Here is a 27,379-nt window from a genome sequence, read left to right as displayed (position 1 = left end):
GCTATGAGATGTTGGGGTAGAAATTTGCCTTGGTTTTGTGCAAGCAAAGAACACTCAAGACTTCTGAAACTGTCTTGAATGAAAGACAGCAATTAGGAGCTCCATGAGTACAGTGGAGATAAAGTAAGAGAATGATTTCTCAGTTCAACTTAAACTGAGAACCAAATTCCAGGTAGGTGATTTGCATGTGAAATATCCCATCAGCCCCGAGTAAGTAGGCATCCTAAACCATTAGAAATGCGCCCATTATCCTGCAGAACATTAGTCTTTGTAGCTATCCTAAAAAATACTGATACAGAATCCTTATCAACTAAAAAAGGAGTTGAACAGCATGCAGTTTAATGTCTTTTAGATATCTGTTAGGGATTGAGAGGGATCTTTGGAAGTCAACAGAGGTTCTGGTTTATAAGGCCTTTGTGTTGACCACCCTCCTCTACTGCAGTGAAACATGGACTGTCTACCGACGCCACATTAAGATCCTTGAGAGCTTCCATCAGTGGTGCTTGCGTCAAATCCTGGGGATCAAATGGGAGGACCACCGGACTAACACGAACGTCCTCTATGAAGCTGCATCTATCAGCATTGAAGCCTTGCTTCTGCGGAACCAACTCCATTGCGTCCAGATGCCCAAAAACGCCTTCCTCAACAAGTTCTCTTCTCATAACTCCCCGTTGGCCAATGCTCAAAGGGCAGCCAAAGGAAAAGGTATAAGGATAACTCAGCATGGCACCACCTGATCCATCAAGGCACAAGCCACTTCGAGACTCAGCAACTTAACAGCGAGGCGAAACGGTGGCAGAAGGAGAAGGAAGCCAACCCGGGGCTGAAATTTCCACTCCACTGTGCAACAACATGCCCCCACTGCGGAAGAACATGTGGATCCAGGATTGGGCTCCTCAGTCATCTCAGGTCATCTGAAGTCTCACCAAGCCTGATGGATGTCATCCTCGATTCCCAGAGACCGCTGACAAGGGCTTGGGATGGCATGATACACAGTGGGAACAAATCAACACCATCCCAGCCCTTAAGTGTGCTTTGAACATGGTGCAGTTAGACCGTTAGAATAGCAGAAGTAGGCCATTTGGTCCATTGAGTCTGCTCCACCATCCAATGAGATCATGGCTGATCTGATAATCCTCACTCCACTTTCCTGCCTTTTCCCCATAACTCTTGATTCCCTTAAAAATCTGTTTATCTCAGCCTTAAATATACTTAATGACCCAGCCTTTACAGCTCTCTGCGGTGAAGAATTCCACAGATTCACTGCCCTCTGAGAGAAAAAACTCCTCATCTCTGTTTTAAATGGGTGACCCTTACTCTGAGGTTATTCCCTCTGGTCCTAGACTCACCTACAAGGGGAAACAACCTCTCAGCATCTACCCTGTCAAGCCCCCAAAGAATCTTATATGTTTCAATAAGGTCACATCTCATTCTTCTAAACTCCAATGAGTACAGGCCCAACCTACTCAACCTCTCCTCATAAGAAAACCCCTCCATACTCAGGATCAACGTAGTGATCCTTCTCTGGACTGCCTCCAAAGCCAGTATATCTTTCCTTAGATAAGAGGACCAAAACTGTTCACAGTATTCTAGGTGCAGTCTAACTAATGCAAGTGTCATGAAGCTATTAACGTATATAATATTTTAGAAAATATTTTTCTTTTAAAATAGAGATTAGTCTATGGGTATATCTTAATTGGATTGAAGCCAGCTAGTCTGGGTGCTTTGATGGGTAATAGTTTTGATATGGAAGAGTGATAGCTTGCATTTGCATTTTTTGAATAGAGCATTCAAGAAATGGGGTGAAAACTTGACACCTATCTAGCAGATACCAAGCCATATGTTTATATTATTAATAAAATTGGTACTATAAAAGGGGTTTTATTGTTAAAAGGTGAAGTTCAAAGAGGTTGTTGATACAATGAGAATTTGAAATCAATCAGTGGTGATAGGTATAACTTCAGTAGTTTTCGGATGTGTAGGCAGAGGCAATGTAAGATCAAAAGGCAGCTATAAGCCTCCAACTGGATCCACAGTGGAAAGAATCTCATTTTGAATTTGTAAGGTGAAAATGCTTTGCCTGGTGTTTTGGTTAAGTCTGTGGGTTGCTGTTGCCTTAATGGAGATTAGTTTGGGAATTTGTTAAAAGTTATGATAGTAGTAATTTGTAGCCATATGTACATATATTTTAACCTGTGTAAATTAATAAAATGTTTCACTTAGTATTGGTATAATTCCTGAATTTAGAGTCGCATCTCAAATGTAACACTTAAAATTATAGGCTATGACAGTTGTTTAAAGTTTCCCTCTGGGATTTTTAAATAACTCCCCTTTACCAACTGCACCGGTCATAACACAAGACCTCCCTACTTTTATACTCCATTCCCTTTGAAATAAAGGCCAACATTTCATTTGCCTTCCCTATTACCTGCTGAACTTGTATGCTAGCTTTTTGTGATTCATGCACGAGGACCCCCAAATCCCTCTTTGCTGCAGTTTTCTGCAGTCTTTCTCTATTTAAATAATATTCAGCTCCTCTATTCTTCCTGGTTATCCTCACATTTTCCCACATTATATTCAGTCTGCCAAGTTTTTGCCCACTTGCTTATATCCCTCTGTAGATTCATTGTCTTGCCTTTGGCAGAATGAATAATCCTTCACCTACCGAAATAAACGTCTTGGATTTGAAATTTGGGCAGACAATAGCAATAAAGAAGCCATGGTCATTACAAAACCCCAATCTCATTTAATTTCAGCAGGTAAGCTGCATTGGCCCAAACAGATGGCTCAACAGAGTGAGCCAGGTCGAAGCCTGAAATGAGTAAATATTACCTTTAGATGGCCTGTTCTTTTCCATCACCATGGGACGGATCGGAGCCTACACTGCACGGAAAAATTCACTGCACTAAAGTGCTCATTGCCATTTTGGGGACTGTGGCTACAGGTTTAGGAGTTACCTCTCTTTGGCTGATGAGTGATACCTCTGAGTCCTTTTTGAAAGAGGCTGCACCCTCCAAGTAAAAATGTGAATGAAAGGAATGAAGCAATTTTATTTTCTATTTCTTTTACCATGGACTGACAGTGTGTTGACAAGGGGCTAAATGGAAAAAAGTAGCTGATTAATTTCTTTTTTTTTTAAAACACTTGTGCAATTTGTATTAGTTTTTGATTCCTTAAAATCTATGTATTGCATGCTGTTTGAGTTCGGTTTCTTGCACATTAAATTTGAGAAAATTATGTGAAATTGGGACAGAATTTTGCATATAAACATTGTGATGGTCAAAATGAGTGTGACTATTATATCAGTAGCAGGTTTCCCAGCTCTGAAGAAGAGCCATACGGACTCGAAAAGTCAACGCTGCTTCTCTCTCCACAGATGTTGTCAGGCCTGCTGAGGTTTTCCAGAATTTTCTGTTTTTGTTTGAAATCAAAGATTTTGCTGTCCTGGGGCATTGGTAATAATGGATTCTGGAAGTATGGGACTAATGGATATCTGTAGTGAATAAATTTAAGAAAGAGTTCATAAAAGTATTACCGAAAGACAACACAATGCTTATACTTGTTTCCTGGAAAATAAACAGTTGCATAAGTAATATTTGACTGCGTTCTGTCTGGAATAGTAAATAAAATTGCTCGTGGTTTAATGAAGCCCCAGTGGTGTAAATAAACAATCCTTCCACAATTAGCAGTTATCTGGGGAAAAGGAATAAAAAGTGGAAGCTGATCCCAAACACCATTCAACCTCATTTAAATTTAGTGGCCATAGTTCATAAAATCACATTTTTGCCAGCTTTTTTTTTCCCACTGATCAGGCAGAATCTTCTGTTCGGTGAGCCAATGCGTAAAATGACGCGAGGTGACATCGGGCTTGCGTCCCGACATCTCCCCGCGTTATTTAGATTTTCAAGTTGGCAGGCGCGCAGCCAACTCAGCTGCGTGCCCACTGACCTGTCAACGGCCTATTAAGGCCATTAAAAAACTAATTAAAACCATTAATGGAGCTGCCAGTCCAACCTTAAGGTTGGAGGGCAGGCCAGGTGCCCTGGAGGGCTTCTGAAAAAGCATGAAAACTCATCCATGGACGCGATGAGGTTTCATGAGTAATTTAAAAATCTCAGAATAAAAATTAAAGTTATGGACATGTCCCAACTCATGTGAGTGTCAACAGTGTCACATGAGGGGGCACGGCAGCGAAATTTTTCTCTCATCTTTATTTGGAGTTTCAAATCTGTACCGATCTCCCTGATGCAACACCCAGGGAGATCTGTGCGCTTTTTCGCATGCATGCGCGAAACAGCGCACTCCCAGCTCAGGGAATCACCCCCTGCCCGCACAGGGAGCACATAGTGCTTCCTGGTGGACTTCATGCTGGGCGGGACTTAATTGGCCCGCCCACATAAAATGACGGCGCGCCCCCACCCGTGCCCGCTCCCGCACACCCCCCCCCACCCGATGGTGGGAAAATGTTGCCCATCATCGTTTTTTCATATTTATAAAATTTTTATGCCTCTGGGTATTGTTCCAAAGATGATGAATGGAAACTACAACTGCCTTCACGGATCTTTCAAATTGAGAATTTCTTCACAGGAACTAGAATTTTGTAGTGCATATTATCTGGTCATGTGATGTAAGATTTCCTGGTATCATCATTTCAGAGGAAAAGTTATTTCAGGTATTGTCCTGAAAAAGTGGTATCGAATCACATTTAATTATTTTATGGAAGGTGCTCCCAGAATTGTAATTATTAAAAGATTCCAGGATTTTGACCCAGTGATAATAAAATGAACTGCTACATACATCCAAATCAATATGGCACTCAACTTGGAGGGGAACTTTGAAGGGGAAAGTGTTCTCATAACCTTGTTGCTCTTTTCCTTCTTGCTGATTGTATGTGCTGGGCTGAAGGGTGTTCTCAAAGTAAACGTGGTGAGTTCCAATAACATCTTGTAGGCAGCAATGTATCTATTCCCTCCATAGTTGTACAGAGCCCAAAGTAGGAAGTTGGACTGGTCTGTCCTGGATGACATTGACCCTCCTTGGTATTGTTGTTGCTGCAAACCCCCTGGGCAAGTGCTGAGTCTTCTACTTTTCTCATCATTCACAGATGCTAGCTGGTTGATCATCATTTAAAGGCTTCAGACTCTCCAGTTTGAATGAGCCAGGCTGAGAAATATTTTCCAGATAATGACTGGGACAAAATTAAATTAAATGACTCCAGTGAAGTTTCCATTCTTCCACAACACCAAGACATTCTCTGTGACATTGACCATTGGTCCTTCCCATCCTCTTCTTAGCAGCTTTGAACACAGCTTTCCAACACCTTGCCCCTTTGGGACTGCCCACACTCTTAACTAGCCATTTGTAGCAAAAGCCTGTCTAGCAATGGCTTCTCTTCCCACAATTATACCATCACATCTGGAGTCTCCTAAGGATCCAATGTTGCTTTCCCTCCTTTTCCTCAACCATATGCTACTCCTTGGTGACAAAGTTCACAGACATAAGGCCAGCTTCCACATGTATGCCAATAACACCCATTTCTAGCTCTCTCAACCTGTCCACTGTCTCTCTTGTGAGGGGACTAAGACCTCACCCTGTATATTTTGTATAAAATAGATATATATATCCTAATGACTATTGCTAAAATTTTAAAAACTGAACAAAGACCTTTTAAAATGGCTGAAGCTATGTCAGTCTGTGACCCTCGAACATAAGGAGCTATCTGGCAGTATGGCAAAAACTTGCACCTCATTATTTCTGAAGAGACACTAACAATCCCCCTGTGGGCTGCAGAAACTAAATTCAAAGAAAGCTATACAAAAGCCATCTGCATTTCATAACCCAGGCTAGCCAGCCAAGGTCTACTTGGCTGTTAGGACAAAAAAGCCTCGCAGCCTTCTTTTCAATCCTTAATGATTGGGGCATTTAACCATCTCAGGAACCCAGACGAGGGATACACATCCCTTGTCAAAAGCAACGTGAAGAGGTGGGAGTCATGTGATATGAGCCTCCAGCTTGTGTAACCAGTAATATTGCCTTGCTCTACTGCAAAATCTCAGTCTGCCATTTTACCATCTAACAAGCAGCATAGAAAAGGGGCTCTGCCCAGATTGAATATCTGGCTCCATCTGTACTGTTTCTACTGGAACTTCTGTGCTATCACCTACAAAACTGATTTATCTCTGCATGCCTATCTCATTGTGTAAAGTCAACACCACCAGAAAAGCAAATTAAATTGCATCAGTTTTCAGTGGGCTGACTTCCTGAAGGAATGTCTCATTGGACTTGATTCTGGACTCCAGACCCACATGAAGCAATATTTCTCTGTGGCCTCTGCACGGTAAATCTTTCTTTTCTCTATCCCTCTTTTACTGTATAAGTGCAAAGGAGGCAACATTGCTACCCTCCTCTCGCGTTTGTGTGTGCAAATAAACTAACACTTTGAATTCATCGTTTTCTGAGTTTGCTGTGGGGTTATAAATAGAAAGTTAGGGGTTGGAAAATATACTACCATTTATAGAGGGGGAAGCAAATCAAAGACTTCTTTGTTTACAGACAGGTGGTGAGAGGAGAAATTAGTGTGATCTAAATAACCCCCTCCTTCCGTAACACTGTTGTTTAACTGTTTATCTGGCATTCAGTCTCAAGGGAATTCTAACCTCTGCCAATTCCACATTAGGAAGAGCCAGTTTGTGGCTATTTCCCCTTGTCTACCTTCAAATAACACATATCTCAAAAGTTGGGGTTGGGAGGGCAGGTAACAGTACTGAATACAACTTCTGTTGCAAAGCATAAAAAGTCTTGAAACAGCAGAAGGTTCTAAAGCAGCAAACCAATTTTATTAATTCAAGAAATAATAACTAAAGACCTATCTTGATAATATCAACCTGCTTTTTAGGCCTGATGGCATTTCTGCAAATAGCAGCATCAACTATTCACCCCTGAAGGTTTGCACCTGAACTGCATTCAGCAATGCTGTAGAAAATATGCTGCAAAACCCAGCATTCAATTACATCAAATTTACATCATCTTGAAGGGCAGATACCACTAAAAGCATTGGAGAAATTCAGGTGCAGCGCTAGCCAGAAGCAATGTATGAGCACTCATTTTTCCTTCTGCATTGCATTGATTTTTGATGTGCTACTTGTGAGCAATGCAAAGGTAGATTGAGCCAAACAATTTTCAGGGCTGAACTTAACAGGTCATCGTGGTCCCCACACCCCCTGGCTAAAAGGAGAGCCCACCCAGGAGAAAAATGGCTGTCCCATTGTCATTTAATGGTATTAATAGGCTGGAGGTGGGATTTCTACCTTTCAGGGACAGGAAGTCCTGCCTCAGAGAGCTGCCAGCCAATCAGATGACCAGCAGCTCTGTAGTCCAAGCAGCGCCTGACAGAAGCAGTAGCCACTGCTGGGACTACAGGCAGTTTCCAGTGGAGTTAATCACTGGAACCGGACACCAAGGTAAGAGGTGGAAATTTCACTGGGGTTAGGCTCGCAGGCTCTGGCAAGTGGTGGGGTTAGAGGAGTGGGGGACCAGTTTGAGAGATGAGGGAGAGGACAATGGGGTGGGAAGTATGATTTTGAAGGGGAGGGGGATCCTCCGATGGGCACAAGGGACCTGCAAAAGGAGGTTCCCCCACCCCCACCTCACCCAACATGAGCCTGTGCAGCTAAAGCTGCATGTTTCCCACAAGATGTGGGCCTCTCCCTGCCATGGGTAAAATAGCAGCAGGGATGGGATAAGGATCTTAAAAGTGGTCATTAAGAGGTCTGATGCCTCTACCATTCCCCATAAAATTTCATACAAGTTAGGGGCATGCGGGTAGGTGGTGGGAAGGCCATGTGCTGAATTTTATGAACACCCTCCCCACCTTCAAACCTGTCGGAGGGGTGTGTAAAATCCAGTCCTTATATACTCTAGTGCTTCTATAGTAAAATGATTCCATAATATAACTTCACCATTTCAAGTTTTATGCAGTGATTTTTTTAAACAGTGCAATTAGACAATATATATGTGGATTTCTTTCTTCCTTAATTATTTATTTTGAACAAATCATAATTCCTCAAGTAAACCAATTTAGTGAACGATGGACAGAGATTATGGCCCTTTCAATCTTACACGTCATTAGGGCTACTGCTGGTAGACAGCAAAAAGTAGACAACAAGCATATTTCAATATTCTTGACATGTCCTGCCAATAAATCAGATTTAGACAGAAATAGTTCCTTACAATTCATGTTTACTAACAAACCAACACTCATTAAATACAAGAATACATTTTAAGTTCCTGCAGAAATGTTTTTAATTATATCAGTACTTTATCATACGCAAGATGTTTTTATTGTTTTTTGCTTAGCATTTCCAAAGTATGATTATGCAATTATAGTGCAATATTTTTATGCTTCTTATATGGAAACATCTATTGTATGATGAGCAAATCACGTTCATTCTATAGACATGTACATCATGGGAAAAGCCAGAAACAGGATACGAGAATTCAATTACAACTATGGACGCTTAAAGCTGATTCTGCTAAATATTTCTGACAGTTTCCACTTGTCTCATTTCCAGCAGGAGAGCATTTTTTTTCCATCAACTCAATATAACTATTGGCTACCCCCAAACCCAGGAGTACCTCCCTGCAGCTAGTTCTCATGAGAGGTAAGGAAGAAACAACACACTTCAAAAATAAAAAGTGCAATAGTATGAAGAATATTCTGATGGCAACGTCACTCTTGGTGCATTCTGCTACAGAAAAGTTTGTCATCAAATAAATGTCCCTGTAATTCTGATAAATTTAAAATACACTGGCTTTAATTTTAAATAAGGTGAGTTTTGGGCAGGTAGATAGTGGGAGAAATTCAAAATTCATCTGCTACCCCAGGCAAAAGGTCCAGGGTATTTTAACTAAGTAGCTATCAGGGCACCAGGAAATGAGTGCAGTCTAATATGCCTTAAACATGAAGGAGGCCAGTCACTGCTGCAGTCCCAGAGCTTTTTCATTCTGACTGTTGGTGTCCACTGGAAAGGTAATGCACTGGTTTGCCATGGTAAGGAGGGCATTGGTGACCTGTTTGGTGTAGCTGTGCACTGTAGGCTAGAAGATGTGGATGATGTCGCCTCTAGCAGCTTGAAAAGAACCTGTGGTGAAAAGCTTAAGGGTGGAAGTGATTTTGACAGCCACTGGCAAAAAGAAATCTTCCTGGTCCAACAGCTGGTCTTGTTCCAACATACCAGATAGGATAGCAATAGCCTGCCTGGTGAAATGCAGCCACCTCACACACTGCTCCTTCGAAATATCCAAGAAATGAATGTGATCTATTGACCCTTTGGGCTGAATAAGGTCTTCTATGGACCCCTTACCTTCTGCCTTCTAACAAGTATATCTGATGATTGTCCTAGTTGTTGAAGCTGGGGCTTCTCCTCCTCTAACTGTATGTCCATCCATCATTGTATCAAATATGTGGTACATCCTCAGAAGTGACAACCCAGAATACTGGACGAATATGAAAATGGCAATTGTACTACAGCAAAACACTCAGCTATGCCCTGCTCTCAAAATTACTATAACCAGCATTTTTGCAATAATTAATTAAAAACGTACCCAGAAACTAAATGCGAGAATACAGATTGTATCAAGTCAGTACTTTGATCGATGGCTATGCTGGAAAGTTTAAGAACTACAGCATCACTGTGAATGGGCTATTCATATTCAAATTATTCCTGGTTCAAATGTTTTCAACAAAGTGCTGGGGAAAATAACCCGATTTTCTTTAGAAGATCCTACCAAGGCTACATTTCTTGAACATCCAGCAAATACAAATGAATCCATTGTGTCAGAGGATTCGCAAGCTTATTAAAACCAACAGCGTGTGTTGATTGCAAGGGCCCTGGAGTTCTTAAGATATCAAAACTTGAATAGCAAAAGAAAGTAATATCTGACTACAAGGAACACCATATTTACATAAACTTGAATTTTATATTTAGATTACAGATTTGTGAATGTTAATATATGTTAACAGAGCCACATATATATTCAAAATATGCCTGCAATATCCTCCGAATCTGAGACTAATTGAGAACACAAAACAAGCTTTTTCTTATGACCAGTTCTCAACCTGACAATAAACTCCCAGGACAGATATGAAAGTCAGCACATCACGCGTATAAATCCAGATACAGGCTTGAACGTCTAATTGTTTAATGAGAAAGTAGAGAGCATAAATTCTATTTATCTGCTCTTATTATCAGAAATATCAGATGCACGGAGCATATGGTTATCGGGGTTTCGTTTCTTCAACTAAGTTTAAGTGGGGCTGCAAGACCAAGTGTAATTCTCAGATGTAGCAGAGAAAACTGGATCAGAAAACACAGATTCCCAATTTGAAGTTAGACTTCAATTTTTATATTTTCATTATAAATTCCTGTCTCTACATTTGTGATGGAAAGTAAATGACTGACACTTCAACTACACCCTCCTGCCAGTGGTGGTACAATGAAAATTTTCCGGTGACTGCACATGTGCAGTTGAACACAGAAATCAGGAAGTTGCTGTCTTAGTTGCCCTGCGACTCTATGGGCAGAATTTTACGGCCCCATTTTGGCGGGGACAGGGCTGTAAAATGTGGCGGGCTGTTACAAATCCCATTGACGACAGCGGGAACGTAAAATCCCGCTGTCGGAAAATTCCGCCCTCTAAGTTTTGCTATAACAGTATCTCATCAAGAGACCTCCCATTGAAATGCATGAAAGGCGTGAGGTTGTACATACACACTAGATATTCATCAAACACACCAGAAAAAGTGAGGGCTTGTCCATTCAAATGTAATTGAATTTTTAACTTTACATATCATTCCTTCAGAATTTAATTATTGTTGGAAACATTTAAAAAATAAAAATGTTAAAACAATTTTACTTTTTCTTTCAGTCTTTTTTCTCCCTCTTAATCCCATAATTCTTTTGCTCTCTATTTTGCTTTCTGTATATGATTCAACATTGAGTTAGCTATTCTGACTTACACTTCCAGGTTTAGACTCTGCAGCCAGAATTTAAGCTCCCCCGGGGTGGGTTGGCAGGCAGGGGGCGTAAAATTGGGTGCCATGGCAGCAGCACCATGTCCACTGCCTGCCCAAGTCCGCAGGTTTTTTATCTGCAGCAGAGGTGCTGTCAGGCGGTGTTCACCCGTGGACTAATTGAGGCCCGTCAGTGGCCAATTGATGGGCACTTAATGGCCTCCTCCTCCCATTGCCGTCAGGATTTTACCCACAGCAGGGGAAGCTAACGACAAGTGTCCAGCCACCAGGTGAATACTAGAGTATTGCAGCCAGACCAGATTGTACTTCCTGGTTGGGTACCCTGTGCAATTGGAGGAACACCCCCAAGGTATTTCCCCACTGCCTAGCCCCGACCCCTCTGCCCTGTCGATCCCAGGTCCCCAACCCCCACACTGGGGTCTGCCAGCCTGGCCCTGGCAAGATCTCAGACTTACCTGCAAGTCCGGGCTCCTTTTCTTCGGGGGTGCTGCCTAGACAAGGGAGCTGCTGGCCATTTGATTGGCCAGCAGCTTTCAGCAGCAGAATTCCCTCTCGGATGGGAGTGAAAGTCCTGCCTCAAACCAACTGAAGGCTTGACAGTCATTAAATGGCTGCAGGGCAAACCAGCAAAGCATAGGCAGGCTCGTGCTGGGGAGTTAAATGGCACAAGACATTCATTACACTTGCAGACGTTCTGTAGACTTTTGCATTGGAATGTGGGGTTATTAGGAAGCAAAAAACAATTCTTTGACTTCTATTGAGAGTCTGGGATTTGAGATTAGGGCAGGCAACAGTGTACCTCTCTAATAAGAATTCTTCAAATTTATATGTTAAGACAAGCGGGACTTTTATTTGAGTTCCCTAACTCCCCAGCACGAGCCTGGGATGGTCAGGTAACACTTCAGTAAGAAATAGTAAGGTATTAGGTGGGGTCAAAGTAAGAGAGAAATAAGGTCAAAGTTAAGTTTACTATGCATGTATGTGAATGTGCTGACTGTGGTAAAAAAGAGGTTGGTGAGCTGCAGGCTCAGACAGCCAAGTGGGGATATGATGTGGTGATGATAACAGAGAATTGGCTCAAAAAGAGCAAGATTTGATGCTAAATATTCTTGGATACAAGGGGAGAAGGTGGCATACTGGTAATGTCACTGGGCTAGTAATCTAAAGATCCAGGCTAATGCCCTTGGGACATGGGTTCAAATCCCACCATGGCAGCTGGTAGAATTTAAATTCAATTAATAAAATAATCTGGAATTGAAAACTTGTCTCAGTAAATGGTGAAACTATCATCAATCATTTTAATTGTCTGGTTCACTGATGTCCTTTAGGAAAGGAAATCTGCCACCCTTACCTGGTCTGAACTACATGTGACTCCAGACCCACAGCAAAGTGGTTGACTCTTAACTGCCCTCAGAAATGGCCTACCAAGCTATTGTTAGGAAGTAGAAAGTTTAAGTAAGTTATATGTGCATTTGTGTGTGTTAGGAATAAGGTATATCCTTCAGCTTTAATTTATATTTTTTCTAATTGTGGGTTAAAAAGGTGAAACCTGGGATCAGTTTCGTTTTAGAGTGGAGACAGCAAGTCTCTTTGTACACCTACATTTTTAATGAGTTTTATGGCCCTTGAAGTGGAGACCTGTGTTATCAAGGAGGGTAGTGGTTTAGAGAAGTTAAAACAAAGTAGAAAAAAACTGTGCTGTTGCCTAGCAACAGGGGTCAAGAGAGGTCACACACACAAACACATACGAGAGAAACCGAAAGCAGTAGGTCAGTGTGCTCTAACGTTGAAAGGGGTTGCCAGCAGAAACAGTATTGGAGAGGTACAGACAGCAACTCCTAAACTAAAGTTAAAACATGCTGCTAGGGGAAGTTGGACAGGAGGGAGCTGCAGGAAGCAGGTTTTCCCCAAAGAACAGAAGAAGAAGGGCCCCAAGAAGACTATCTAGTCAAAGGGAATGAATAGGAATCTGGAAAAGGTCCTGTTAAGCGAAGCTAAGAGTGGGAGCAGAGAAAGGCTCCAAGCTTAAAGGGAGAAGCTACAGGACACAGATTTAAAGCAATATAGGCTTGCGACAAGCCAGGAGATCCAAGGAGACAGCTGAAGGTGTGTAACTCTTTTCTATGGACATGTGGAGAAGTGGTGTTCTGTTGGCATGGCTGAGCATTTGAGAGAGAGAGTGCATAGAAGAAAGCTTGAATGCACGTGGCAATCCAGGGGAGAGGAACATGGGAAGGAAAGTTCGAAATCCGGGAGGTGAATGCTTTCAGAAGGCATCTGAGAGAAAGCGTGATTTGGGAGAAGATTCCAAAGCGGATTTTTCGAGAGTGGAGATTGAAAAGATGGAGTTCAGTGAGACCAGTTGGCTCACAGGGTGACAAGCATCTGGGATTGTGGGGGGCGGGTGGAGTTGATGGAGGATCCATAGCAACTGTTTGGCGTGACATCTGTCACTTGGTTTCAGAGTGTGGTGTGCCTGACCACAGGTCACCTATTGGTTTATATGGACTGTGGAGTTGCTGTGAACATTAGAGTATAAAATAGCCTTTTGTAACTTGTGTTATCTTTATGATTCTGTATATATCTGTAAAGATAAATTTGTGGGTGAAGGAATATTGTAATATGGTTCATCTTTTCTTGTTTAATAAATGTTTTATTCTTTTTTGTTAAAAGTTCATCAGCTGACTCCTGTGACTGTTCATTAGCCGCCCTCCACGTTTCTATAAAAAACATGTTAGAATCTATCAAGCCAGGTTCCACCCTCGGATCCAACTTGTCTAATAGTAACATCAGCTGGGATCATAACACCATTCCGTTTCAAGGGCAAGTAGGGGTGATACCTTGCCAGTGACACTCACATCCCATGAAAGAATAAATAACAAGGTGTTCAGGAAAGATAAGGAGGTAGGGCAAAAGTACTGGTTAAAGAACACATTACAATGTTGGAGGGAGAGAATGTCCTAGAAGGGTCAAGGACAGAATCTATTTGGTTGGAGCTAAGAAACAATTGAGGTACCATTACACTACTGGGTTTATTCTATAGACCGCTATTTAGTGAGAAAGATATAGGGGAACACATTTGTAAAGAAATTACAGGAGAGGTGCAAGAACTATACAGTAGTTATAATGGGGATTTTAATTATCCAAATACAGGCTGGGATAGTAATATGTAAAGGACAAAGAGGGGGAAGAGTTTCTAAAGTCTGTTCAGGAGAATTTTCAAGGTCACTTTGTGCCAAATTCTTGCTACTGAAGTGAGTAGCTCGAGTCGCGAAATTTCCCAACTTGTCAGATCTGCCAAAGGGCCCCACTAGACCAGATTTTCACTCCAGGAGGTGGGCAGGAAACAAAACCTAGGCAACCACGTGGGCAGGTGGGCAGGTAGGCTGGTTAGAAGATTCACTTCATCCCAGTTGTTTCCGATGTTGATAGGCCCTCAAGCCCTTGCCCTCCCACCCACCCAACCCCATGGCCACTCATACCCCATGCCACCTCATGCAACCTCCATAGCTATTCACCCAGTATCCATCATGGGCAGACCTCAGGAGCCATGTTGAGATGAAAATGATAAACTTCTAACCATTTAATACAGCTCCCACTCACATATATTTGTTAGGGAAAAAACTCCCATTCAAGAAACCCATTCAAAGCTTTTAAATATCAAGTGGTTAATTGCTTGTATTCAGACCCCACATGAAACACAGCTTATCCTTTTAATAGTCCCTTTAAACTGTCAATCATACTGTGAACTCAGGATGTCTTGCTGATATAATTTCTGCTTTTGAAACTAAGCCAAGCATTCATAATATAATAATAGCCTTTGGGGAAATGTTAACAATGACTCCTATTGAAACTGCATGGCCAGACGATGTTTTTTTTCTTCTAACCTATACCAGATGGCCTGTTAATCAAAGCAGACCAGCAGAGGGTTTTTTTTTTTAAAAACTCACTGACAGTTTCAGCCTGTTTTTTTTTCCATGTTTGAAGAGCAAGGAATTTAAAAAGAACTTCAGATCATGACACTTAGACCTCATCCCACCCTTCAAGAGTGTTGACTTCATGACTCCTGTAATGTGGGTTAAGGCCCTTGCAACAGCCAAAATGGAGTTTGTCTGAGCTCAGCACTAAGCCAAGTTCAAATGGCCCGGCAAAGTTTCGGTTTCCCGCCAATGTGAATCATGGCCCACCCTCTTCATCCTACGGCAAAAATCTGGATCTGTCTGAAACGGGGGCGAGACTTCTGGATCTGCATCAGCCCACCATTTTTGAAGGTCTGTAGAGTCTTTAACTCCGTGAAGATCCAGCCCTTTATTTCTGCTCCAACAAGGCAAGGTGTTGCTGGGTCTGGTCCTGGGGAATGACATGGGTCAAGTGGATCAAGTGTGAGTAGGGGAGCATTTAGGGGATAGTGATCATAGTGTCATAAGGTTTAGCTTAGCTGTGAAAAGGACAAGGAACAATCTAAAGTTAAAATAATTAATTGAGGGAGGGTCAACTTCAGTGGATGGGCACTTGAAAGAACTAAACCTGCAGAGCTACAGGAATCAAGGGTTGAATGTCCTCCTCTGCTGCATAATGACTCCATATTAAGTGTCACTTGTCAAATGCAGGTTAATTAAGGAAAGCCAGCATGATTTTTTTTTTATTCATTCATGGGATGTGGGCATCACTTGCTAGGCCAACATTTATTGCCCCACCCTAATTGCCCATGTTCAGAGGGCATTTTTTTTTAAAGAGTCAACCGCATTGCTGTGGGCCTGGAGTCACATTTAGGCCAGACCTGGTGAGGACAGATTTCCTTCCCTAAAGGGCATTAGTGAACCAGATGGGTTTTTATGACAATTGACAATGAGACTTTTAATTCCAGATATTTATTGAATTCAAATTCCGCCATCTGCTGTGGTGGGATTTGAGCCCAGGTCCCCAGAGCTTTACGCTGGATCTCTGCATTTCCAGTCCAGTACAATACCACTACGCCACCACCTCCCCACATTAAGTGCAAATCATGTTTAGCTAACTTGCTTCAGTTTTTCGGTGAGGTAATAAAGAGGGTTGATGAGGGTCACGCGGTTAATGTGATGTACTTGGGCTGCCGCATAACAAGCTTGTCAGCAAATTCAAAGCCATGGAGTAAATGGATTTGAAGTTAGCTGAGTGACAGGAAACAGTGTAGCTATGAACGGTTGTTTATCGGACTGGAGGAAAGTATATATTGGAGTTCCCCAGGGTTGGTTCTAAGACAACTGATTTTCTTGACCTATATTAATTACCTACACTTGGGTGTGCAGGGTACAATTTCAAAATTTGTGGATGACACAAACTTGGAAATATTGGGAACCATGAGGAAGACAGTGATAAATTTCAAGGTGACATAGATGTGCTGTTGGAATGGGCGGACAACTGATGAAATTTCATACAGGGAAGTGATTCATTTTGGTAGGAAGAGTGAGGAGAGGCCATTAAAAAAAAGGGTACAATTCTAAAGTGGGTGGAGTAGCAGAGGGACCTGGGAGTATATGTGCACATATCATTGAAGGTGGTAGGCCTGTTGAGAAATCCATTATTAAAGGATATGGGATCCAGGGCTTTACATATGGAAGTGTAGAGTACAAGAGTAAGGAAGATATTACAAACCCACCTAAAACACTGGTTTGGTCTCAATTGGAGCATTGTCCCCAATTCTGGGCATTACACTTGAGGAAGGGTATATAGGCATTAGAGGGGGTGCTGAAAAGATTCACGAGAATGGTTTCAGAGATGACAAACTTCAGCTATGTGGGTAGATTGGAGAAGCTGAGGCTTTTCTCTCTGGAGAAGTGAAGGTCAAGAGGAAATTTGATTGAGATTTTCAAAAGCATGACGGATCTGGACAGAGCAGAAAGGGAGAAACAGTTCCTGTTGGTGGAAGGCTCAAGAACCAGAGGATACCGATTTAAGGTGACTAACAACACAAGCAACAGTGACACGAGGAAAAAACTATTTTTCCCCCACACAGCATGTAGTTAGGATCTGGAATGTTCTGCTGAGAGTGTGTGTGTGGTGGAGATAGGTTCAATGAAGGCCTTCAAAAGACAATTGGATAATTATCTGAAGCGAAAAAAATATCAGGGCTACAGAGAAGTGAGGTGTTGGGACTAGGTGAGTTGTTCTTCCAGAGAGCTGGCGTGAATACAATTGGCTGCTTGGCCTCCTCCTGTGCTTTAATCATTCTATGATTCACCTACCTAGGGTAAATGGTGCTTTGTTTATCCCTGTGAGGTATCTGATGATATGCCTGTCCATTTGAGTCTGGAGTATTATGCTTTGCTCACCATTCGGGTAATGGCTGGGGTATTTTTAATAAGTTTTGATTATTAAATGAGAACAAGGCTGGCATTTATGTCATTCCTATTTGGTGTTTCTTTGTTACATGTGAAAAGTGCAAATATTAACACATTCTCAGATTATGTAATGTATTCTCTCTTTGTGCAAGGTGTAACAGGGCTAAGATAAATTGCAAAGAACAGGAGAAATCAAATACACACAAAAAAAGTAAATACCAGATAGTCACATTAAAGATTTATCCCTATCAGCTTCAAAACAACAAAAACCACAGAGCAATAAGAGAAAACTGTCTTTATCAAGTTCAATTGAAAGGACTGAAGAACAAAGAGGAAGTGGAGGTGTGAACAAAAAACACAAAACTGCAATTAACCTGAAAAATTAAGGAAATATGAAGGCAGCTACTTGAACTGATGTTTTGCTTGTCCTGGAAATGGGGATGTGCCTCAGCTGCAGTGTGTAATTTGCACACAAGTACCAACCAATGGACCTTTAAAACCATCCAAATTACAGACTTTCAATTACCAAGGATGAAATACAGGGACATGCAATGTTTGTTTTTTGTATCCATGTACAAGTATTTTTTTGGTATAAAACATTAGTTGTGTTAGAGGGGGTACATTAAATCTTTGTAACACCTGCAGGAGTACCTCTGAAGCAACATAGGGCGGAATTTTCCCTGAATTGCACCAGGTGCGGTGGTGGATATGAAAAACGATGATTTTCCTACCGGCTGCAATGGTGGGTTTTTGCGCCATATCGTCTGCTTTCCGGCGTGTCCTGTCTCATTAATAACGTATGCACGGAAAACACTCCAGATCTCAAACACTCATCTGCCCTGCCCATCTTGTCCTCATGCCATCCATGGAACCACTCACACTCACACTCCACACATGCAAGACATCCTTTTCACCTGGCAGGAAACATGCTTACACTCTCTCCATCTGTTTCCATTCAGGATAAGCTAGCCCACAACAAAGAGGAAGACGTCCCAGACCGGGGAAGGCATACCCAAGCTGAAGGTCCTCACGGCCTTCAAAAATAGAGCCATTCAGCTGGCTGGCGAGGATGTGGATCATTCCTGTGCAGACAGTGAGGTCGGCTGTGCTGAACCAAGTGAGGATTCTGTACTGTTATGTCCATCAGACAACCATGCCGAGAGTGATGTCTCCTGTTTCACAGTTCCCTGCCATGCACTAATTATCTCTTTTCTCTTGCAGGCACATCCAGGAAGCAGCTGAGGGCGGCCACGAGCCCGGTCTTTGACTCCAGGCCCAAGGACACCTCTGAAGAGGAATCCACAGATACACCAATGGAAGATCCATCACAGAGCTCACCCACACCCTCCAGCAGCCCAGAGACGCACACCTTGGTCGGACTTAGTTCTAAGTGAGCCTCGGGGTCAGAACCTGGTGTGCACATCACACTGTCTGATCCACAGCAGGCGGAGGCAGGGAAATCCAAGGGTGCTAGCACTCGGAGGACAGCTAGAAGCCAGGAATCTGCTCAGTCCGAGTCAGATGATGAGCCTCTGGACTTGGTTCAACTCAGTTGCTGGAGCTGCAAAGACAAGTTCAGGAACATCAGGAAGGGATGCCTGCTACACTCTTTAGATTGCAAGGCACAATGAAGGAGTCCGTCCACCTTCAGTCTGAGGTGATAGCACCGGCATGCCAATGCACCAAGGTCAACTTTGGTAGGATGGCGGCCACCATGGAGACCATGATCCAGAACATTGGTCCTGCATTGCTGCAGGAGCTGCACTCTATCTCCGAGGCACTTGCTGGCATCCATCAGTATCAAAGTGGGAGAGGGGGTGGACAGAGCATCTGAAGGTCATTCCAGCCGTCCTTTCACCTCAAGGAGTCAGCCAGGGGCCCTCAGGCACCCATAGGAAGGAGGATGAGCAGGTGCATATCCTGGGGCCATCCACCCAGGTGACTCCAGGAGTGTCCAGCCCATCTAAATCCCCTCTTCCAGTGACCCCTGCAACTCCAGCTCCACAGGACAAGGAGGGTGCCACTGCCACACCACATAGCCCCCAGAAGCAGGCCAGGGCCTCCAGGTCACTGCCCTCCAGAGGACACCCGGCAAGGTCATCACAGGCAGAGCACAGCAGTCAGCAGGCTACCTCCACCTCCACTGTGGATGAATGTCAAGAGAGCACCAAGATGTAGCGGCATGGTTAGGAAGGTTAAGAAGATGTAGTTGCACAGCATGGGCATTAATCACTTGTACATAATGTTCACTATTGTAAATAAACTCCCAAGAATGATTCCTTATTATGATGAGCAGTGTTAGTGTCACTCAAATGTGAAACCTTGGTTCCTGCACAAGATAAAGGCAAGTGTCTCAGTCTAGGGTCTCTTCCCTATGCTCTGAAGATTACACATTGCAAAGTGAATGTCCAGCTTCACAGTCACTTGATACATCAGTGATGCCTGCACCTCAATTTGGCTCATCATTGCTGCCAGAATGTTGTGGGCAGGCACCACAGGGTTCTGTGATTTTTTTTGTGTGTGCTCTCAGCACCTTTGAAGTGGAGCTGGCCTCCCATCTCCTCAGCATCTGTGCCCAGTGACTGTGTAGTCCTGAAGGGGACAGGTGATGAAGGCTGCCAAAGGATCAGGTGCATTTAAAGTATCACCGCTGTATCTCTATGATATGACCCTGTTCACAGAGCGCAAGCGAGCTGCCCTCAGCTAGACAGGTGTCAGATGTTCGCAGATGCTATTTGAGGATGTCAGGAGTGTGCCCATTGCATCTCATCATCATCCTTCACGAATCTTACGGCTATGAGGGATTCACGAGCATGCCTGCCCCATCTGGTCAGTGCGATGACCTCTTCACCGGCATCCTCACCTTCCAGGACCTCATCATCCTCAACCCCTTCGATGTCTTCCTCATAAGAGGAGATGTGCAGTTCTTCCAACTCCTCCTCAGCCAAGTCCTCCCCCGTTGCAGCACCAGCTTGTGTAGCATGCAGCAAGCTACAAGGATGCGTGACACCCTCTGGGGACTGTACTGGAGTGCTCCACCAGACCTGTCAAGGCACCAGAACCTTATTTTCAAGATGCCAATCGTGCGCTCCACCACAGTTCAGATTGTGCCATAAGCCTTGGTATACCAGCTCTCTGCTGCAGTCTGAGGCCGCCACACTGGCGTCATCAGCCACGTCCTCTACAGGTAGCCTGAGTCCCTGAGGAGCCAACCCTGCAGCCTCTGTGGATCCTGGACAATGGACCTGCTGAGATTGTAGGAGTCATGGACACTTCTGGGGTATCATGTACAGACCTGCATGATGCATTTGTTGTGGTCAAAGGCCAGCTGAACATTCGAGTGGAAGACTTTGTGGCTGACATACCAGACTGCTTGTTGCCACGGAGATTTAAGTGGAACGAGTGCAGTCGAATGCACTCTGCAGCTGTGGTGAACCAGCCTGATCCCAGTCGAAATGCACACAAAGTTCTGTGCCTTTGCGAAGATGGCATCCGTGACCACCTGGATGCACTTGTGGGTGGAGGTTTACAAGATCCTGCGCAGGACACCTGTGGAACCCTGGAAAAAGCCACAGGTGTAAAAATGGAGCACCATGGTCACTTTCACTACCACTGGCGCCAAATCTTGCAGAAAGTGGCATATAGCTCCCTAGAAATGTGCAGTCTTCAGCAGCACTGCTTTTCGCTCATCTGCAGCAATGACCATGGCAGTCTATAGGCCCTGGGTCTAATGAGGCGCCCACAAGCGTCAGCTCGCTATGGATCTTCAGCTGTGTCCAGAAGAGGCCCTGCCACCTCTTCATCTTGAGGGTGGTGCTCCTCCCTTTGCTGAACTAGGTGCCTCCATTGCAATCTTCTCCTTCTTTTCTGCTTCCTGTAAGCCAAGAGGCATACAGCTAAATCACCAGCTCCATGATCCTGATGTTCTCCTCCTGCAGTACCAAAGAGAGAGACTCGAGGGTTAGCATGTGTCTCCTAAGGACCACTCTTGGTTAAGTACCCAGTCCAGCTGCGTCTCATGGTCCCTTCATGCATGCTGGAGAGTGCTGGCCACCACTTGGATGGCCAGTGTTTAGTGCGCTTCATGACTGTCCAAAACATCACCCACCTCCACCCCACTCTATTTGACCAATTGACAGCAGCTTTGGCCATTCGACTGTATGCTGTGCTCTCAGCTCAGGAGCGGGAATTATCCTAACCTGCACTGCAAGGCTGCGCTGTTAGCTTGAACCATGAGGGTTACTGGTCCAAACCTGAATAAATACATTGCAAGAGGCTCTGGACGCCTCAATCAGTGACTGTTCCATGACCACCTTTCTCAAGCGGATTCTACAACTTGCCCAGTTGTCCAATTGTACTGCAGCCCCCTAAAACTCATTAATTTGCAATCTGCACCCGAGGGGTGAAAAGTTCTGGAGCATTTAGTGGCACATTCTTGCTTTTGCATTGCTTTAAACATAGAAACATAGAAAATAGGGGCAGAAGGAGGTCATTCAGCCCTTCGAGCCTGCTCCGCCATTCAGTATGATCATGACTGATCCTCTATCTCAATGACATACTCCCACTCTCTCCCCATAACCTTGACAACTTTAGAGTCTAGAAATCTATTTCCTTCTTAAATACATTCAGTGACTTGGCCTCCACAGCCTTCTGTGGTAGAGAATTCCACAGGTTCACCACCCTCTGAGGTGAAGAAGTTTCTCCTCATCTCAGTCCTAAATGGTTTACCCTGTATCCTGACATTGTGACCCCTTGTTCTAGACCCCCAGCCAGAGGAAACATCATCCCTGCATCCAGTCTGTCCAGCCCTATCAGAATTGTATATGTTTAAATAAGATCCCCTCTCATTCCTCTAAACCCCAGTGAATACAGGCCGAGTTGGTCCAATCTCTCCTCATATAACAATCCTGCCATCCCAGGAATCAGTCTGGTGAATCTTCGCTGCACGCCCTCTATGGCAAGTATATCCTTTCTTAGGTAAGGAGACCAAAACGCCCTCCAGGCGTGGTCTCACCAAGGCTCTGTACAGCTGCAGTAAGACATCCTTGCTCCTGTACTTAAGTCCTCTCACAATAAAGGCCAACATACCATTTGCTGCCTTAACTGCTTGCTGCACCTACATGCTTGCTTTCAGCGATTGGTATACAAGGACACCCAGGTCCCTTTGTACATCAACATTTCCCAATCCGCAGTAGTTTTTTGTTTTTATTTCCCAATCTATAACCATTTAAATAATACTGAGTGGGCAGAAATGCTTCAGAGGCCCAACTCCAAGCATGTCAATGGAGCTGCTGGTAAACAGTCTCAGCTGCGGAAGAATGCTCACTTTTGACAAGCTTTCCCAAGTGCGTAGCCACTTTCCTCACCCTCCCCCAACCCACCCTCCACACACCCAGGATGCGCTTGTGTACTTCCATCAGTCAGTGCTGCCTTGCACCCCCTGGCCCCACCTGCACTGGAACCCTTGCCCCGGCACCAGCCAGGAAAAAGCGTCTTGCCTGTGCCCTTCAATGAATGCACGGCGCCTCTTCCTTGATGTTCTACAGGCAATCGTGCGCAAGGTTGTGTGCACTCACCTCTGAGTTCCCTTCGAAGTTCAGCTCACCAGATGCACGCCTTTTAAAGGCAGTCGTGAAACACACCGTTCTGAAGTCACGCCAACGTGGGAATTAAATATGATGTTGTGGGGGGGGGTGGAAATGATTCTGGTGTGCGGTCACAAAATTTTAATGCATTTGCATTTCATTAAAGTTCTCAACGTTTTATGGCGGGAAATGCCACTGCCAGGGGGAGGGGACAACTGCGTCCTGGATTGATATCACCTGGAAATGCAATTCGCTGCAATCGGGAGCGGAAAATTCCACCTATGTCAAGAACCCCTCTATTAAAGAACAGGAGCAGTGGAGTTAGGTCACAGTTCGGCCATGATCATAATTAATAGCAGATCAGGCTCAAAGGATTAAATGGCCTACTCCTGTTCCAATGTGGGATACTATATTGTGTTCTTGGTTATATTATTTAGCTTGTATGACTGTGTATTTATTAGTGGAGAAACACAATGGTTTGTTGGTCTTATTACTGCTGGAAGAGGAAAATACAACATCTTTTCAACATGTACCACTCCTTTAACTAATAATGCAAACACATAGCCTGTTGCCAATATCAGTGGAGGAAAGTTCAAAGGTCATAACATTTCTCTGTCCACTATTTTAACTGATTAAATTTAACCTGGCCAATATCACCAACAACGATTTTAAACTTTATATCTTTACAAGTTTCTTTGTTGCTTTTTTTTTTAAATGGTCATATATGTTAGTCCTTCTAAATCAATGGGCTCCTTACCTCTAGAACTAACCAGAGGTGACCACCAGATTTCAAATCTGCTTTGTAGAACATTCCATAGAATTTAACAACATTCGGATGATTTGATAGTGACTGCAGGATGCTATATTCTGCTTCAATTTCTTCATCAACAACCTGAGGAAACGATAGAAACAAATGAATACACTGAAACAAATTAGGATAATAAACACTCTGGATAAAATCCCTATTGCAAGAAAGAATGTGAAGTAATAGTAGCAGTAGGCTCACAACATATGTTCAGTCCTGGGATTGATTACTACTTTAAACTTTCTTTGACACAGGAGAGATGACATTTCTTTTTCCCCTATTACAGAAGACTTTATTTGCTCATCAATAATAAAAGCTGATTTTTGTGTATAAAGTGGATGCTAACAATTTGGAAACAGGGCAGAAACTAGTCACGCTGAATATGCACGCATATTTTGCACCATGCCTATTTTCGGTTCACATGAATGCAGGAAGGTGCCACCTGTAACAAGTGGTTGTTTTCTTATAATATCAGTATGCAATTGCCATGATGTTATATTTGGTAGGAACACATTGGGCTAGATTTTTATGTTAGAGGCGGGTAGCAGGAGTTGGGAAATTTCCTGGCTCGACACGCATGCCTCAGGAAAAAATGTCTCAGAAAGTGCAAGTTATATTCTTTGTGGTTTGGGGGGGGGGGGGGGGGGGGGGGGGGTGGAGAGAGGAGGAGGAGGAGGAGGGAGGGACACACACGACACGCAGGCGAGCATGCTGGCGTCAGGCCCACCAATCCCAGAAACAGTTCAGAGGTGGCCACAGGGCTGCCGAGTGCAGAGGCAGCTGGCTTAGGTCCACCTTTGTGCTCTGGGACTTTTTCCATGTTTTGTTCAATATTAGGCCCTCTAGTCTCACCCTTCACATCCCCTCAGCTCCCCCAGCCACTTCCCATGTCCCATCCATGCCATCTCATGCCCTCCACCCACCTCCAATGGCTCCTCATACGCCCAGTGTACAAGCAGTATAGTAACAATGGCACGTGTGGAAAAGCTAAAAAAAGGTCATTCATGACATTCTTAAAAAACCGCGGTTACTACAACCCTATAAAAGTGTCAATCAACCAGACCTTTAAAGTATCAATAGCAGAAAGTATTGACACTTGACACCACTTTATCTTGTGTAAACAAATATTGAGCCATTGACAAAACAGATCTGAGAAAGAAAATGCCAATCAAGTAATTGTTCCCTTGTTGTGTGAACCCGTTTCAACAAACTAATGGAAATCTGGACTTTCAGCCAAGCAGGCATAACGAAACTTTTCGTGCTAGCAAAAATTGGGGGCAGCGGGAATGGAGGCAGGAATCCCAGAATTGGTTCCCATCCACCATTTTTAAAGATCCACAGGGTCTCCCCAATTCCATGAAAATCCAGTCCATTATTCTAACGTTTGTGGCCACAAAGCTCTGAACCAAGCTTCTGCATATTAAAAGGTGCATGTCAAAGGTTGCTAGGTCCAGAGATATGCTAAAGTGAATTTACATGTGTACCTGAAGGTTACTATGAGCATTTTCAACACTGATGTGATCAAAGATACATTTGGGGTGAATTTTTGCAGCAGTTTTTCCTTCATCTGCCATACATCACCAAAAGAGCCAGAGAAAGCCTGGAAAAAAAAACCCCGCACTTTTGCCACTTTTGCAGGGTTTCTGCAGCTTGTTCACTGATGTTATGATAGACAAGCAGGAGAGTCCTTGAAAAAATTCATCCCCATTGTAATTATTGTGTTGTAGGTACTCACCGACATCTATAATAACGGTGATAACAGGCTTCTGCATAAGAAATGCTGTATTTGTGTTTTTTGGTGGAAGAAGAATATTTGCAGAGGAATATGAGGTGGGTCAGGCTGCAGAGGTGTTCTGTGCCACCACACCAGTACACCTGTTGTGCTGATGCATAAATTTGATACATTTATAATTATAAACTTGCTATTCCTCTTCTTGCTCCCACACCAATATCTGGTGTCACCCAAGACCTATCTTTGACCCCCTACATGCTGCCACCTGGCAACATCATCCAAAAGCAGTGTTAGGTTTCACATGAATGCTCCTTTAAGACACTCTTTAAAACTTACCTCTTTGACCAAGGTTTTATCATCTGACCTAATATCTTTCTGTGGCGCAATGTCATATTTTGTTTTATAATGCTCCTGTGAATGCCTTGAGACATTCTATTACTTTATACGCACTATAGGGTCTTTAAGTTATTGTTATTCAGAGAAGAATGGAATTCAGGTTTCAAGTTGATTAATATTTTGTCAATTCAAAACTCCTATTTGGATTGGGAGCACAATACCAGGGCATGAGCGCTACATTCATTCATGCTGCTACAAGTGTACTTACGCGCAGAAGTTCAAGTCTAGCAATACCATTAACTAAATTATGTGCTTTAAAAAAAGTCTCAGTTAAACAATTTATATAAGGACCTTTAATGTAATAAAACATCCCAAGGTGCTTTGCAGAAGCATTATAAAACAAAATATGGCACCAAACCATGTAAGGAGATATTAGGTCTGATGACCAAAAGCTTGGTTAAATAGATAGTATTTAAGAAGTGCCGTAAAAGGGGTGAGAGATGTTGGGAGGGTATTCCAGAGCTTGGGGTCTAGGCAACTGAAGGCACAGTCACCAATGCTGGAGCAATTACGATTGGGAACGCACCAGAGGCCAGAATTAGAGAAGCGCAGATATCTCGGAAGGTTGTGGGGTTGGAAGTGATTGCAAAGGGAGGAGCATGGCCATGGAGACTTTTGAAAACAAGCATGAGAATTTTAAAATCAAAACATTGCTTGCTGGGAGCCAATGTAGATCAGCACGGGTGACGGTCACAGGGATGATAGGGGAAAGGAACTTGTTGTCAATTAAGACATAGGCACAGTTTTGGATGACTTCCAGTTTAAGGTGGATGGAATGTGGGTGACCAGCCAAGAGTTTATTGGAATAGTCGATTCTAGAGGTAATTAAGCCATGAATAAGGGTTTCAGCAGATAAGCCATGACAGGGGCAAGCACAAGTGATGTTACAGAGCTGGAAATAGGGGGTCTTAGTGATGACGTGAATATGAGGTTGGAAGCTCACCTCAGAATAAAATGTGACACCAAAGTTGCAGGCAGACTGGCTTAATTGAACTGTTGCCAGGGAGAGGGGCGGAGTCAGTAGCTAGGAATTGGAGTGGGAACTGAAAACAATGGCTTTAGTCTTTCCAATATTTAATTAGAGGAAATTACTGCTCATGCGATACTGGATGTCAGATATAAGCAATCTGATAATTTGGCAACATTGGAGGAGTTGAAATCCTGGAACTCCCTTCCTAACAGCATTGTGGGTGTACCTACACCATGTGGACTACAGCAGCACCACCGTCTACTCAAGGGCAACTAAGGATGGGCAATAAATGCTGGCCCAGCCAGGGAAGCCCACATCCCGTGAATGAATAAAAAAAGTGAAAACTAACTTTGTATTTTTTGATCATGTCGCAAGGGCAGCATGTATATGAGAAATTGGAGGAGACAAGGGACAGATCCTTGGGGATCACCAGAGGTAACAATGCAGGAGCAGGACGAGAAGCCATCGCAAGTAATTCTCTGGCTACAATTAGATAGTTAAGAATAGAACCACATGATTGCTGTCCCACCCAGCTAGTT

The 27,379-nt window shown here is 43.5% G+C and overlaps 1 protein-coding gene across 14 annotated transcripts in view; it reads right to left on the bottom strand.

The window, feature by feature from the left end:
* Positions 1 to 27,379, bottom strand: part of myo3b (myosin IIIB) — a 655,750-nt gene that overhangs the window by 580,241 nt on the left and 48,130 nt on the right. For all 14 annotated transcript variants that reach the window (XR_013577968.1, XR_013577969.1, XM_078552132.1 and 11 more), the window contains exon 3: positions 23,695 to 23,829. Coding sequence is in view for 12 of the 14 variants with exons in the window: in XM_078552132.1 (XP_078408258.1) it covers positions 23,695 to 23,829 (135 nt within the window). In the remaining 2 variants the exon portion in view is untranslated. The remainder of the gene's footprint in view (positions 1 to 23,694; positions 23,830 to 27,379) is intronic.

Source organism: Cetorhinus maximus, chromosome 11 (assembly GCF_964194155.1).
Source record: "Cetorhinus maximus chromosome 11, sCetMax3.hap1.1, whole genome shotgun sequence".
In the NCBI taxonomy this organism is placed as follows: domain Eukaryota; kingdom Metazoa; phylum Chordata; class Chondrichthyes; order Lamniformes; family Cetorhinidae; genus Cetorhinus; species Cetorhinus maximus.
The sequence above is the reverse complement of the archived record's forward strand: the minus strand, read 5'-3'. Positions and strand labels throughout refer to the sequence as shown.